Source organism: Mesoplodon densirostris, chromosome 18 (assembly GCF_025265405.1).
Source record: "Mesoplodon densirostris isolate mMesDen1 chromosome 18, mMesDen1 primary haplotype, whole genome shotgun sequence".
NCBI lineage: Eukaryota > Metazoa > Chordata > Mammalia > Artiodactyla > Ziphiidae > Mesoplodon > Mesoplodon densirostris.
In genome coordinates this window covers 47,624,764-47,641,401 of record NC_082678.1, presented here as the reverse complement: position 1 = coordinate 47,641,401, position 16,638 = coordinate 47,624,764, and the positions used below count along the sequence as shown (strand labels likewise).

The following is a 16,638-nucleotide window of genomic DNA, read 5'->3' as shown; positions in this document are numbered from 1 at the left end:
TAAAACATATTTTTTAAAAAGACAGAGAGAGGGAAAGAGAGAGAGCGCAAGAGGAGGAGAGAAAAAGAGGGGGAAAAAAAAGGGGGCCAGATTGGAGCAAATTGGGCACAGATGGGGGGTGCAATGGGGTTTTAGTGATGCCCTACCACAAATGTTGCTTCAATTATTCCTCTTCAAGAAACTAGAGTTTTATTTCCTTAAATTACAGAATTTTTAAAAAAATTAAAATTCTTAGAGTGCTTGTGGTTTAGATCAACCATTCCCCCTCCAGCACCACATCAGCCAATCAGATGGCTACTGAAGTGTTAAATGCTGAAGCATATGGAGAAGGCCCCGTTTCTCCCTTCAGGAATGCTGCAGAGAGATCACCAACTGTGACATCACTCTGGGAACCACCTATCTCACCACCACCCATCACTCGCCAAAGGGTAATTTTGGACAAAGGCCAGGAAGGAAACACACTGTTCAATGAGGGCTGGCCTGCCCAGAACCTGGCCTTCCTCATCCATGCATTCAATGAATACTTACTGAGTGCCTAAGAAATACCAGGCACCATGCTAATGGCCCCAAACACCCCTCAAATTTATCTGTCCCCAACCACTTCAGTGTAGGTATTAGGATTCTAGACTCTGTAGTCCCACTGAAGTAGGCTTTTTGCATAGGGCCCATATGAGGGGAGGAGATAAAGGTATCCCCACCAGTAGCCCTGAATTTGTGAGTTTTAAGATCACTGCTGAGACCTGAAAGTTTAGTTGGTTAAATGATGTGGCAAAACTCATTTTCCCTTATTGGAAGGGGGACAAATCTCACAACCTCTGCCTCCCTGAGCTCCAGGAAAAACTATAACCTAGGAAAGGGGAAAGATGCCTGTCATTCACCACCATCTAAGTTTTTCCCCTCCATTTGGCTTGTGAGGTGTCCAAAGCTTTAAAACAGTTCTATGTCTCTCGACCCCAAGGAAAGCACATTTGAAAAGTAATCACACTAAAGTGTTAGTAACAGTATCATTTCCACCAGGGACTATTGGTATTTTGAAAAGAGGGCTTATACAAGGGTAGCATCAAACACACACAAAAAAGAATCAGAGGCATCGGCAAAGGACGTACTTTTTAGTAAGGACGTCCCTGCTGCCCTCCTTAAGTACCACATCTACAGGGAAGGGTCAGGCACAGATTGAGAGGATTCTGACTGCTTTGGGGGGCCACAGATCACCGCTGTTTCAGGCTGGAACGTTCCTTCTCCACAGAGTCCAGGAACTGACATATGCAAACACCCACCCAGAAGGACACGTCCAAGAAGGAACGGAAAGAAAAATGATGGCCCAGATGTTCTGTAACTTGCAGTGACTGCCAAATCACCACAGACCCCAAGCACCTGGGAGGGCCAGGCAGCAGCAGGCCCTTGCTTCCTGGTTTCAGACAGCCAGGGTCCCGCGGCTGGGTGGCGACTCTGACAGCAAGCAGGCTGGCCTGGAGAGAAGCCTTCAGAAGGGCACCGGCTGACGGGACTTGGGGGCTGAACACTCAGGGCTGATTTATCACTTCCTTACTCATAAAAATGTGATTCAAACTGCTGCTGATTAGTGAAGGATTTAAATCTTTACCCTCTCCCCAACCCCCTTCCCTCTCCACCCCCGGCACAGATGCTGCTGCTCAGCCACAACACCCCCTTCTTGCCACTGTCCGTGCAAGCACAGCACAGGGGCCCAGAGAAGATGACTCATGTGCTGGGAAATGGAAAAGCGCATCTTCCCACCAGCCCGCTCTGCTGAGCGCTCTGCTCACCCCTCTCCCAATGGCAGCCCACACAGTGGGGTCTGGACGGCCGCCTCAGCTGCACACCGGGGACTTGGCAGCACGTCCACGGAGTGCTCTGTCCTGGCTGAGTGTTATATCCTGTGGCCCAGGCTGTTTTCCCTGAAACACCCTGGGAGCTTCTGACCACCTCAGCTCATACTCCTCTCGGCCCCAGCTGCCTGCCCCCGGGAGGTGAGCGCCAGGACAAAGCCAGAACCCGTGGTAGGGTCTCACGCACGGGCTGCGACATGTCCTTCCTGGCTATCAGGTCCTCATTATGACCGACCATGGAAAGGAGTCCTAGAAAAAGTACCCTGGCCTCAAAAGGGGAACCACTTACTTCCTTCTTTCTCTGTTCTCACCATCTCACCTTCCTTTCACCCATATTTTCTTAACTTTTACTTTACAACAGCTCCAAGAAAAGGACTCACTGGTGGCCTATGAAAGGGCCAACGTATTCCTTTCCATGGAGCAGAAGTTGCTGACAACAGATGCTCCACAGGCAAGAGCTGCGGGGTCTTTACATCCCCACCTCCAGGTCACTCGATGCAGGAACAGTGCCTTGGCAGAGGCTGCAGCCCTGGGACAGGCAGCTTGCTGTTGTTAGAGGGAGGCAGGAAAGTGAAGAGGAAGGCACCTCAGGAGGCCCCATTCCCTGAGTCCAGTGAGCTTCCCAGTTGGTAGCCCAACCAGCAGAGTAACGATGAAGGGATCAATCTCCCTCCCCTCTGGACTGATGGCCTCACCACACTTTACAAACTTTATTTCCTCCTTCCTGGAAACCTCCACTGCCCCTCAGGACTGCATGCTTCCTCAGAACTGTTCTTGGGAATATTTAGCCAAGTTCAAAATGGCATCTAAGCCTCCGCATCTCACCTTCTTCCGGGAATTCTAAATGCTGCAGCAGGCAGCGCGAAAGCAGAAAACCCTTTAGGATTCAGATGTGATTGAAAACCCAGGCAAACTAGCAGAGGACCTTGCAGAGTCCCAGGAGGAGCCAAGTTTCAAGGGAAAGTGCAGCATACCCACTCATCAGGGGAGAACACCCCCCTGCAGCAGGCTGAAGCATAACCTAAATACAAATGGGAAGGGAAACAAATCAACTTCGGAGTGAGAGAAATCACTAAGAAAAGGTGCGATGAAAGAACTAGTGACCCTCTGTCCAGAAACACCAGGTCTGTTTTACAATGGACTCTCCATAGGGTAGTTCCCGCTTCTTGGCATTTCAGATGATAAGCTTCCAGCCCTGAGACCAGACACTCTCTGCCAGTGCTCTGAAACGATTCTTTGGCAGCATGGACCAAATCTCCTTTGCAAACAAACACACAAAATAATGTCACCTCCATGCTACAGATTTCCATCAAGTCAAACCCCATCATCCTTACCTCAGTGGGGTGGAGGAAAGGGAAGGGGAGGGGAGGGATCCGGTAACATCCTTCAACTGTGACCTGGTCATCAGAACATTTAAAAATCCTGCCAATCAGCACCACCCCCATTTCTCCTACCCCAGCCCCCACCTCATGTTAAAAAAACCCCAGTGTTCAGAAAAGCATTTCGGAATGCACACTAGTGCATTTGCCAAATTCTGGGCCTGGTGATTTTTGTGCTTCCAGATTTGAGTCACCAAAGCTCATCGATTCTCTGTTCTTACTCCCTGGCAGACTCCCACAAGGGATATCCCATAGGGAACTAGACTTTTCCATATTGAACAAACAGGGTACATGAGTCCAGAAACAGCTATTCCCAATCCCTGCCAAGCGTATGGTCTCTGCAATGAAACATTTCAGCAATGCCTCCCCCCCTGGGAGAGGCTCTGGGTCTGCAGCCTCCAAGAGGCCTTGCTGCTGCCTTTAGCATGGCCAGATGTGCAACAGCATCTCTGGGTTTGCAAATTAAGCTCTATACCCATGATTCCCTCCAACCATCCCACCCAAGCACTAGAGAGTCATACAGATTTCAGAGAGTCAATTAAAGATCTGAAAGGCAACGGAAGAAAAGGGTGTGTGTGTGTGTGTGTATTTGTGTGTTTTGGGGGGACTGTGTAGTGGTATGGTAGCATAGGAAAGAAGCTAGATTAATCTTTATCTGTCTAGATAAAGAAACTGGACATTCCTTACCTTTCAATTGGGAGTTGTGTACAGCAAACATGTTGATGGTCATAAGCTGCAGCATGCGGGTACTTCCAATAGGAGAGGGACTATGCTGCAGCAACACCTGGAACTCCTTGAGGACCTTCTCAGCCACTGCAGGGAATGTCTCCATCCTACAAATACAGCCAGCCCATCAGTGAGGCACATCCCCAAGAGCACTCGGTGTACACACACACACACACACACACACACTCTCTCTCTCTCTCTCTCTCTCTCTCTCTCTCTCACACACACACACTCATTCTCTCTCTCTCCGCATCCCCCACCCCGGAAAAGCAGACGGCTAACGCCTAGGACATTTCTTTGCTACTTTCACAAACCTTCCTAGTACCCTAAGGTTGTGAACAAATTTAAGAGAAAGAAGTTCAGAGCTTAGAGATGGAAATAACTCAATTTTTGGATAAATCGCCATGAGTTTTCATGCTTTGGTATGCTATTTCCTAACCTCTGGCAATAACTGGATTCAAGCTGAAATCAAAGTTTCTCTCTGAAACAATCAGTTTTTCTAAATAGTGAACAAATTTCCTTTAAGCTCTGAGACCAGCATATTCCCCAAACTCTCTGGTATGAAAACCATATTCTATGAAGAGGTACGTGAATCTAAAGATTCTTCACTCAAAGCTTTACTTCAGAAAGCCAGACGCAGTTCTGCTGCCGTCTACTTAGGGACTCTCACACTAATCGCTCCACCTAAGGATCCCAAATCTCCCCTGGAAGAATCTCTCAACCTAGGGCCCTGATGATCTGTTTTGTGTTGCTGTCCTCCTCCCTCTCACAAGCCTCTGCTCATCAGGGTCTGTATGTTTTCAGGCCAGTGGAAATATAATGCCCTGGCCAACTGCCACTCCCAATACAGGAAGAGCCTGTAATGTAGGGAGGTAGAAATCTAGCCAGTGACCCAGGGCTCCTAAAGAGAGGTCATTCAAACCACTGCCTGCCAGAAGTGGCCACAAACAGTGGTGCATGCCTGGAGCTCCTCTGGCAACAGGAACAAACCACAGCTGAAGTCCTCAGAAATAAAAAGCAAATTTGAACTTGGTGCTAGAGAGAGAAACCAGGCACACGGGCCTTAGGGCCATGCCGAACAATTCGTGGTCAGCAGAGTATCTTTTATCCATCCTCAACACCCCCGCACCCCCAAAAACAAACAAACTGCTTGTGATACACTGTGGGGTGGGGTGAGGGAGATCTCTAGCCTGGATTAATAAATAGCTTCTGGAAAGCCACAGGGAAGGGAATTCTCCTCAAAAGATACAAAACAGTTTCAAGTCCTAGGGAAAGGTGCTTCTACTTTCACCTGAACCCTGGCTCTTTCCCCTCTGAGTAGTACCCTCCTCAGGTCAGAAAACTCCAGAGCTTTCTGGCCTCCTGGCAATCGTCATTCCTTGCCCTTGGAGGCTACTCCTATGACTGACCTCCTAGTACCCAGAAGTCATGCCACAGTTATGGGTCAATTACAGCTTATACTACAGTGCCCTTCTCTGCTGAGCTGAACTCATTTTCATTGGCACAAAACATGCCAGGCATTTGCTTTCTTCCCTCCACATGCCATTTCAAGTGCCACTGCCACCACCCAACAACAACAACAAAACAACTGAAACACACTCTTCCCCTCCCCCCCCAAAATTTCAGAACCATTAAAACTCTTGGTCAGTTTGGAATGGCAGAGAGTGACATGTTTGAGGCTGGATTGGATCCATTTTTCCCCATGGGCTATAACAGAGGTTTCATTTTAAATCTTGACACTGTGCAGCACTCTTTCTAGTGGAGGTGGGGAGGGGGGCTAGCACTTCTCGTTACGAGAATAGCAGAGTTCACTCTGCTTGAAAAGCAGCCACACTGGGCAAGTTTCAGAGCCATGTGTCTCCGTGTTGAAAGGCGGTAGAGAGCCAGCACAGAACGACATGACAGAAGTGTCACGTGGGACAGTCTTGCTTCGAGGCTGTGTCTGAGGAAGCCTCTTCCCTGGATGGGAATTGAAACAGATCCATTAACACTCCCTAGGTCAGAATGAAGTCTCAAACGAGCACCAGGCCAAATGTCCACATCTTCTTTTTTTTGAAAGTTTAAAAAAAAAAAAAAATCCCCCGTTCGTCTTTCAACTAGTTCAACATGATTAAAACAAAAGAAAAAAAAAATCAAATGCATAAGTTAGAGTAACTTCAATTCTGAGATATGAGGAAAGATGGCATTCTCAGGCAAAATCAGCTTTGTTAGGCAACAACTGAAGGACACACAGATAAAAGATTCTTCCTCAGAGGTCAATAACAGCGTTTCTGGTGCCCAATTTCGTAACCAAAATGATGTCTGTTTTTGGCCTCAAGTTACCTGTAAGTAGTTTTATTTCTTTCTCTTCGCTCCACCCCATATTGCAGAATGAAAATTATACTAAAACTGAGATAATGACAGTATACAATTTGTTTAGAAAAAACCCCACAAAATAAAATTATGGTTTTTATGGCTACATATGTAAGTATGTAAATATAGTAAAAAGGTCTGGAAGAATACATAACCTGATGTCCGGCATTATCTCTTTGGAAGGCACAGGGGTTGGGGGAGTGTTGAAAGAAATTTTAGAAAAGAATGTTATACTTTTATAAGGAGATTTTATATATTACTTAGGTGATAATTGTAAAAGTTTTAGGCAAGAAGCAGCAGCAGTAGTAGCAGCAGAGGAAGAGGAGAGAAGGCATAAAAAAATGGCAATTTATAACAGCCAAAAATTGGAAGCATCCTAAAACGCCCAACAACAGCCGATGATTAAAATGGCACATCCATACAACTGAATTCTATTTTTTAAAAGCGGTATTAGATTTTTTAATCACGTGGGAGAAAGTTCAACATATATTAAATGAGGACAGCTTTAAAGTAGTTTAACGCGATCCCTTTTTATACATATTTGTAAAAAATAAATAAGAAAATGTGTGTGCGTGATGTATAGAAAAGAAGATAAAATATACACCAAGTGTTAGTGGTAGACAGTTATCTCTGGATAGTGAGAATAAGGATAAATTTTTGTTTCTTCTTTTTGCTGGGTTTTCTAAATATTTTACAATAAGCACTGTATATAGTAAAAAGATTTCCCCTACAATGAATACTTCTGGCTTTTGTATATAATACATTTATAATTTAAAAAAAGTCAAGACACAAACATTATATTTTTAACAATTCAGAGTCCAAAATAAACATGAGCCTTTGAATTCCAAGAGATCTTGAAGCTGTGCAAATAGCATGACTCGGCAAGCAAGTAAAAACTAAAGTGGTAACTTCAACCTAGGCTATAATGGGAAGCAAAATTATTCTGTTTGTCACAAATCAAAAGTCTACAGGCTGCCGGCTTCCCGACCTCTCTCAGAGGAGTCTGAGCACAGGTCTGATCTGCCTCTCCTGGGGAAAGCCAGTGTCTGTCAGGAGCCACACAGCACCCCTAACCTATTCCCCTTCCTGAGCCTGAGAGGATTCCCGCCCTATCCTTTAAAGCTGCAGAAGGTATGGTCACTTTCGGGATACGAGTTTCGCTGGCTAAAGTGACTGCTTTCTGAAGTGATCTCCAGAGATACCTTGTCTCATTTGAATGGCAGTTTCAAGAGACCAGTCTTTCAGACAATACTGGGACCTAGACCCGTGAGTGACTCAGACAGTGACTAACGGGGCAGGACCCAACCTCTCATATGCTGGGGAACACAGCTGGGCCAGACAACATTCTCTGCAGAAAAGAATCAAGCTCCCTAACTTTTCTTAATATCTTAATTTTTAAAAACTGAACGAGATAGGAGCGAACCAGTAGCAAAAAAACAAAACAAAACAACTAAGCCGTATGACAGGGTAACAATGAGGGGAAAAAAATCATAGTGCTACAGAACATAAGGACTGGAACAGACCTTGGAGATCATCTATTTAAACTACTGATAAGGAAACCAGAGCCCACAGAGGCTCTGACTTGTTCCCTCTCGAGGTCTTAGAACTAGTCAGCGGAGAAAAACAAACTCTTTTTGGCACTTGATTCCATCTAACACTCCGCACCTCTTTTTCGCTGGTTGCTGAGAGGAAGGAGACTAGCGTTGCACACATTAGGCCCTCAAGCATACGCAAATGCAACAGAGAACACGGGGCACGGACAAGACGAAGACTGGGAGAGCCACGGGGGGCTTTTCTCAGCAGGCAGGCGGGACAGTGGATGTGTCTTCAGCTGCTCCCCATTACAATCTCCTCACTCTTAATTCGTTTTCAACGCCTCCCACATTTCACATCTTCTTGGTAATTAGGCAGCAGTCCATGTTGTTGTGTGTGGCTCGGGCTCATTGCTTTTCTAGTCTTACAGACTTCTATACTTTTTTTTTTCCAATAGAAAAATTATTGCTGTTTCTGCCTTCCAGAATAAATACGGGGCTCAATTCTCTTTTTACCTCTAGGAGAGCACAAGAGGAATACTCACCCAGGGACTGGGATGCCTAGAATTTACATACATTTTCCTCATGTGAACACTACTACGACTCACTGTTCATGAAGGTGCAACTAGACGGGCCTTATCTTTTTGCCAACAGAATATGTTATATGCAGGAATGGAAGAGATCTTGAAAAATAATCTGGACCACAGCAAACCACCTCTGACAAATGAGATAATCTATTCGCTTGCAAAGGCTTCCAGAGAAGAAAATTCCTGAACATCTTCCCTCTGTGAAATCTTCTTACATCTAACCCAAACCTCTCCAGCTGCAACATAAGCCTATTTTTCTCTTGCTGTCATCCAAAAGAAGTCAAAACTAATTGGTTATGACCCTAATATTTAAACACAGTTAGGGTACCCCCAACAGCTGTCTCTAAATAAAACATTTTTTACCTTATTTTTTTAAAGATTAATTTGTCCTCTCAGAAATCAATTTCTAGCTTTTTAATCATTATTGTGATCCTTTCTCAAACTTCCTTCAAAATATCTAAATATGAGAGTTTTAAAAAGGGGAAAAAATAAGGTTCTAACTAATGCTTAACCTGATTTAAAAAATATATATATTTATGTGTGTGTGTGTGTGTGTGTATATATATATATATGTGTGTGTGTATATATATATGTATGTGTGTGTATATATATATATATGTCTCCTAAACACTCGTATACTCTGGACCAAGATTTATAACTTTTTTAGTCCCAAGAGTCTCTAACAGAGCTAAGAAATACCTAGGGCAGTGGTTCTCAACCAGGAGCAATTTTGCACTGCGGGGAACATTTGGCAATGTCTAGAGACATTTTTAATTGCCATAACTGGGGGTGAAGAGAAGGAATGCTACTGGCATGTAGTGGGTAGAAGCCTGGGATGCTGTTAAACATCCTACACAGGACAGCCCCTACGACAAAGAATTATAAGGTTCAAAATATTAACAGTACAGAGGTTGAGAAATCATGACTTAGAGCAAACATGGGGTACATAAAAAGTTAAAGAACAAACACAGGAAAAGGATAAAAGGAGAAAATACTGACTAGAAAGGTAGTAAGGGGAAAAAAAGATGTTTTAAATGAGAATTTTAAAATAAATAAAGAGATAAGGAACCATAGCACCTACTTTAAGTGCAGTACAGTGGTATTTCTGATATGATGTGCTATTTTATGAAATAATATCTCCTTATTATAAGATAATAATCCTGAAACTGCACCCACCCTGAAACTGCAACTTTACATTACTCACTACTGACTGGTCTACTATGACCCATAGAATGCTAGATCCTTCTCTCCAGTCTTTCACAATCTACCCATTTCTTGTAATAATTCACTTATTCCTACAACAAATATTTACTGAGCACCTACTACATGCCAGGCACTAGGGATACAGCAGTCTTAAGCAAAAACTCCTGCCAGAGTAGAGCTGACATGGGGGTGGAGTGAGGGGTTGCTACTGATGCACCTAGTTTACTTTGCTGAGTAAATCACTTCACACTTATTTCTGCTAGTAGAGATGCATCTATTGGCACTACTCCAAGTTTCCCAAGTCATTTCAAAATCAAGACTATAGCCATCCATCCCTGTCACTCTTGCCCAGGCTGATGACAAGTGAATATGTAAAAGGTACAGTGTCTAGTTCACCATCCACAAACAGTGTTTCTTCTAGCAGGACAAAGCTTTTCAGCTTCTCCCACTAAGGAAACCTTCTAGAGCATTACAGATACACTTACAAGGTTATGACAGAAAGTGAAAGGGAGGGGCTTCCCTGGTGGCACAGTGGTTAAGAATCTGCCTGCCAATACAGGGTATATGGGTTCGAGCCCTGGTCCGGGAAGATCCCACATGCCGCGAAGCAACTAAGCCCATGCGCCACAACTACTGAGCCTGCACTCTACAGCCTGCGAGCCACGACTACTGAGCCCACGTGCCACAACTACTGCAACCCGCATGCCTAGAGCCCATGCTCTGCAACAAGAGAAGCCACTGCAATGAGGAGCCCACGCACCGCAATAAAGAGTAGCTCCTGCTGACCACAACTAGAGAAAGCCCGCACGCAGCAACAAAGACCCAACACAGCCAAAAAAAATTAATTAATTAAAATCTTTAAAAAAAGAAAGTGAAAGGCAAACACTGACAACAACTGGGGGAACTATAATCCAAAGCAAATCACCTCAAAGGGTAGTTCACAATAAAACCTCCAACTCAGAAAACATTAAAATGCAGAGACGACCTGAGGGCACTGCCACCCGTTCCTCTCCTGGAATAACGAGGCACTCAGCACAGGGGCACCAGCTTTACACAGTGAGGAGAAACTCGGATCCACCAAAGGGATACTCAAAACCTGATCTCTTCCCAGAGACTTAACGGATAAAGTAACAGGGTCTCACCCACACCACCTTCCCTGAGATTTATATGGAAATCCGTGGTGAATGGTGAAACCATAGAGAAGTCTTAGCATTTACTGAGGTCAGCAATATGGTGCAGGAAACTGAGCACAGGAGGAAGGGGTATGGTTCGAAGGAAGAGAAAATGTTGGAGGAAAGAAATTACTGTCCACTAATTTTCAAGGGAAAATTAGTGGATAGTATTTTCCCCCAAGGAGGACCCCTGGCAGCTGCACCCAGGGACTAAGCATGACTTCCTTGCGGAGCTCACTAGGGGCTGAGCCGGAAGGCAGAGGAAAGAGAAACCCAGAGGGATTAGGGGTGGGGGCTGGGAAAAGATTGTGGTTAAAAGGGGGCTTTAGTAAAGGTAGGGAAGGGGGAGCCAGAGGGATGGAGAGTAATATTTCCCAAACTTCATGAGCACAGTAGGAGAGTGAGTGAAGGGAAGAGGAGAGAAGGTGGAGGCCCCTAAGAATTCACACCCTGTGCCCTCAGTTACAAACACAGTCTAGTTGCTAACAATATTAAATTCCAAAATGACTTGTAATGTAGGAAAATAAAATAAACATCCTGCACACTTACCCAATCCGGGTAAACAGCTTCCCATGGGCATGGAGAAAACTGAGGATGAACCTTTTGTTCAGCTGCATGGGAAAAAAAGAGAGGAGAAAACAATTAAACTTTCCCCAGTTTCCTGTTACTGAACAGAGTCCCTAGTGACACAATAACCTGGCCAGGGTCTAAGGGGTGGGCACTAGGGATGGGAACCAAATGAACATGCCCAAACTCTCACACAGACCCAGGGCCCATGCCCAACAGCTGCTGCTCAGCTGAGCCAAGATGACAGCAGGCTCGGTGAACGGACAGCACCCCCTGCTGGCAGTAGTGTCTGAGTGCAGGGAGCGAAGCACTGAATCCCAACTAAGCTGGGTAGATGGCTGTCACCCTCTGCCATCTAGAAGTCACTCTGTCACCATAATGACGGAAATGAAACACTGACAAGTACAGGACAGGGATGATGATGATCTTGGATAAGTCCCTTCTCTTTCTTACGAGCTGTTTTTCTACCTACCCAAAAAACAGAACTCTTCTTTGGTAACCAAGGGTAAGGTAATCCCACCACTAACTAGCTTATCAAATTGTACTTCTCCAGCTTTTAAAATAAAAGTTCAAACCCTTCCTTTTTTTTTTTTTTTCTTTTCTTTGAAAGAAAAACTGAAAGCTGGGGTTATGTGAAATCCTCTGGCTTTTAAATGTTGGCTCCTAAAGAAAAAAAATTTAAACATTAGGCAACCCAAAAGCACACGTTTGCCAGCCACATCTGGCTCACAGCCATGAGCTACCAAATTTTCAATCTCAGTTCAAGGTTCTAGAAAATCTACCTCTATCAAAATTTAGGGGAGATATTCCTCTAAGCAAAACAAGGCAGGGAAAAGAATTTCAACTCCAAAGAAAGTGGAAGTAATCTAAAGACCAAACGCTGTCATCTTCCCTGGTCTCCTGGAAGCAATATGCTCAGGGCCCTGTAGCCAGACAGGGAAGAGGGATCAAGAATTTTGAGCTCAAGGTGGTGGTTAGGGCAAGGAATAGCCCAGCACCCTGATGCTCTGCCCAAGAGGAAAATACTCTTCTGGTTTATACCCTTGCAAAACAGAAAACCAGTCAAATTGTGGCAGTTCCACCAATCTCACAAGGAAGCTGGGTGTAAGGAAAGGTGGGCATTCTCGCCTCCCCAATGACTTCAACCACAAACTGCAAACAATCTTCAGTCTCTATATTTGCTTAAACAAATTACATTTAATCAGCAATACCACACAAAACTCTGATTTCTGTAGTTAAAAAGGATACTTCATGGAACGTAACCTGTCTCTACAGTGAGGTGAGTCAGGGCAGGGGACACTGGGTTCCATCAACAGAAGGGAAAGATGAGGACCTGCCACAAAATAAATGGCCGAGGGCTCCGCCACTGTTAGTGGCAAGGCCTGGGCTAGAATGCAAAGGAAGGTGGTAAAAAACTTACCCCTCAAACCTCTGCCACTTACCTGCTGTGGGGTCTCAGGCAACTGGTCTAACCTCCCAAAGTTTTTCTTTCTACGCAGTGGAGATAACAGTACCTATACATTAAGGGACTGGTGCATGAGATAAGGCAACTAAAAGCACATGCTCGGCATTTGTAAACACTCAAGTGTCAGCTGAACATTCTCTCCCAATGAATGGTAGAGTGAGTGGAAAATGTTAATAACTGGAGAATCCAGGTGAAGGAGATACAGGAGTTCTCTGTATTATTCTTTCAACTTTTCTATGGGTATAAAATTATTTCAAAATAAAAAGGTAAAAATATATATTCTCTCTCTATTCTTGTTTTAACTCAACTGTCCCTTTTTCCAGCTGCCAATCATAAACTGGTTAACTCATCCATAACTAGTTATATTTATACATACAGGATACTTTGGTAGAAACAGAACGATATTAACCCATCTCGTTCAAGCCAATTACGATCCCCCAAGCCGCAAGATAGCTCAGAAATTCAAGCAACTTAAACCAGTGAATGACAGAACTTGAACCCAGGTCTTCCGATTCCAAAACAGTTCTCCTCCCCTTAAACTGCCATTTATCTCAGGAAGAGAACAGGTGAGCTTATTCATGAAGGGCCAATGAGGGAGTAAGAGCAACTAAAAAGAGCAGTTCAGTTTTACCTTTAAGTTTTCCTTACCCATTAGGTAGGAAACAGTGTGTGTAACCCACAATGCCTCCTGGAACAAAATGAGTGCACCATGAGGTTTTTTAATGCTGGAGTTCTAGCTATACTTCCCAAAGATACTTCTCTTAGGGTAGTAGATGAAGCCTACTTAAGTACCTGACTTCACACCTGCCATTATCATAGTTTAACTGTATCTAGTAGAAAGTGGATTTCAATGCATTGTTTTTCAACTAGTGATAGTGAAGGGAATCTTAGCAAACTTCGTCAAACTACACACACATTCTCTCTGACCTTGGTTAATGAGAACCACTGCTTTATTTTTAGTCTGAAAGTACCTGTTACCCTAAATATAGTTTCTCTTTATCTGTCACCAACATTTTGAGTAGGAAAGGAGCTAAAATGTAGATACATTCTAGAGAGAGGTAAAAGCATGTTATACTGAGGAAGTAGATTTGTTACACATTGATCAAAGTGGGACTAAACACCATCGTAAATTAATAACATGAAGACAGCAAGTGCTGAGGCGGAGCTTTTGGAAAACTTAACTGATACCAAGTCCACAAAAGGAAGGTCTTAGCCTGAGCTTCCTCCCTCTCCAACACATCACCATGGATTGGCTTCATGTTTGGAGCTTTTTGATTCTTAACAATACACTCAGATGGTCTCACTCAGGTAGAGAAAGAACTGTTTTTCCGCATATGGTGAGACTATCTGTCTCCAGATCTTCCTCGTGCAATTACATACTGTTCACCAGAAACTAAAAATGCTTCTTGGGTGTAGCCCTAAAAGACAGTGTCAGAATTATTAAAGGGCTCCTGGCTCTCTGGTTTAAGGCCATAACCAACTCACAACGGACTCTTGAGCCTTTCGTGCCATCTAAAAGCAAGGACCCAAAGGGACACTAATGGCAACAGCTGGATGGGTAGGTCTCTGGACACTCACAACAAAGTCTGTCCTTCCATTAACTACGGGCTTACGAGTAAAATGGTTTGGGTTGTTCAACTGTAAAATGGAATTTCTACCACTGACGGTACCTAACTCAGAGCTGAAAGGATAAAACGAAGTAATACGAATTAAAGCATTTTGAGGAATAAATGTCTTATGCAAGCCCCAGTTATTACTACTCAGAACTGCCTAAGTGCTTTATGAACTGTGTAGCAAGGAAAGAGAAAGAAGCTCCTCAGAGGCAGCAAGACATCACCAGAGGAGAGAGTTCTGAAATATGCCCAATTTTAATTAACAGTTGTTCCTGCTTCTAAAAAGTTGTGTGGAAAACTGAATTTCTGAAAAGTGAATCATTTTAAGGGCAGTAGGAGGAATTAAGAGGAATTCCTCAGTATTAAGAGGAATTCCAGCATGCGTCTTTAAAGCGTTTTGGGGAACATAAACTATCATCCTCTAATTTATTCATCTGGGATGTCTCTACTTTTATATACCAAGTACTAAAAAAAAAAAAAAAAACTTCATTGTGTTTTAAAAGGGGGGCTCTATCCCCTTAGATATGAGACAACATAGGTGAAGACCAAATTTCAATGGTACCTGTTAGAAAATGTCCAGGACTTTCAGAGCCTGCCATCAAAGCCCAGTTATCTCCCTAAAGCACTGAGATCACAGGTGGAAAAGAATGTGAGCAGAGGTGAAGCTGCGCACCTTCATCCCTGTGCTCCCCTGACAGGCACAATCAAGAGCAGACCAACAAGACAGGGTCCCCAAAGCCAAAGAACCTGTAGCCCAAGAATAAAAGATAAATAACAAACCAACTTGCCAACTCCCCACTTATGTTCCAAAACCTAAGACAAGGCCCTCTGACTATGATGGTGCCAGGGGGCACTGTGCTTCCCTTACAGTCACTATCCCTCAGCCAGGAAAAGTCTGTGGCAGGGAGATCTCAGGAGATGATGGGCACGGCACACAAAACGTGGAAGCCTACTGGTAAGTCAGCAGTATAATAATCATATAGCAGGAATAAAAACTGCTCATTAGAACTTTCAGTACTCCTCTTTCCAGGATATAGATAAATAAAAATGTATAGGCAAGTCAAGTAGCAAGACTCAAATGCCTTGTAGGGAGACAAAGCAAATCACAAAAATCCATCTTCGAATCCCAAAGAGCCACACTGAGGCTGAGGTAGGTAGAGCAGGTACGGTGATTACTCTTCACCTTCAGTTTCTTCACCCCTGAACTGTTCTGGGCAGGATGATAGCTCAATTAGCTCTCATGAAGTCCAAGTTCCATGTAGAGCTGTCCTACTCAGATGGCTGGATCTGCGCCATGTGAATTCAAGTGTAAAACGTGCCTCTTAAAACCAATGCACCCCTTGAAACGACAGCTCTCACTCTCACACTGCAGCTTACTGCTGCCTCAACTAAGTCTTACATTAAAGCAATGTACTTGCTATTACTTCATTATCTCTCCTACTTAAAGCCAGCAAACTGGAGGGAAATTGGGCTAAATGTCAAATCAGCAGTCAGCTCCGGAAAACCCAGCCAGCATGCAGAGGGACAGCTGAGCTTAGACTACAGGGCTGGCTCTCAGGAGGAAAACTGGCACTAGGTCTAAAGAAAAGAACGAACCACGAATTTGTGACTATTCTGTATTTATCGCTCATTTGTTTACTGTGGGGGAGGGAGTAGTATGGAATAATATGAACAAAGACCAGTGATCTGGGTTCAAGACCTGGGTCCAAATTTTGGTTATGCCATTTATTTTTTATATATAACTATCGACAAATCATGTCAACTTTCTAAGGCTGTTTCTTCAACTATAAAACAAGAAGGCAGGGTGAGATCAGTATCAGTGATTCTATAACCCTGAGTGTGTACGCAGCACAAGAAGAGCGTCTGTAAAAAATACAGATTCCCCAGTCCTTCGGAATGAGAATCCTCAGGGAGGGGAGAAGGGGACTGCGAATCAGCATCTTTAAAAGGTCTCCAGGTAATTCTGAAAGACAGCTAGATTCGGGAATCCCTGGGATAGATCACGCGTCAGCAACTTATGGCCGAAGCATTTTTTAGTGTGGCCCATGAGCTAAGAATGGCTCTTATATTTTTTAACAGTTGAAAAAAATCGAAAGAATTTTTCATGACGCATGAAAACTGTATGAAATTTAAATGTCAGGGTCCACAAATAGAGTTCTATTGAAACACAGCCACACTTGTTTGTTTCATATTGT

The 16,638-nt window shown here is 44.0% G+C and overlaps 1 protein-coding gene across 2 annotated transcripts in view; it reads right to left on the bottom strand.

Annotated features, from left to right (window-relative positions):
- SMG6 (SMG6 nonsense mediated mRNA decay factor) overlaps positions 1–16,638 on the bottom strand; it is a 232,781-nt gene that overhangs the window by 170,313 nt on the left and 45,830 nt on the right. For both annotated transcript variants that reach the window (XM_060082915.1, XM_060082916.1), the window contains exons 9-10: positions 11,348–11,409; positions 3,914–4,059 (exon numbers count right to left, since the gene is read on the bottom strand). In XM_060082915.1, coding sequence (XP_059938898.1) covers positions 3,914–4,059; positions 11,348–11,409 — 208 coding nt within the window. The remainder of the gene's footprint in view (positions 1–3,913; positions 4,060–11,347; positions 11,410–16,638) is intronic.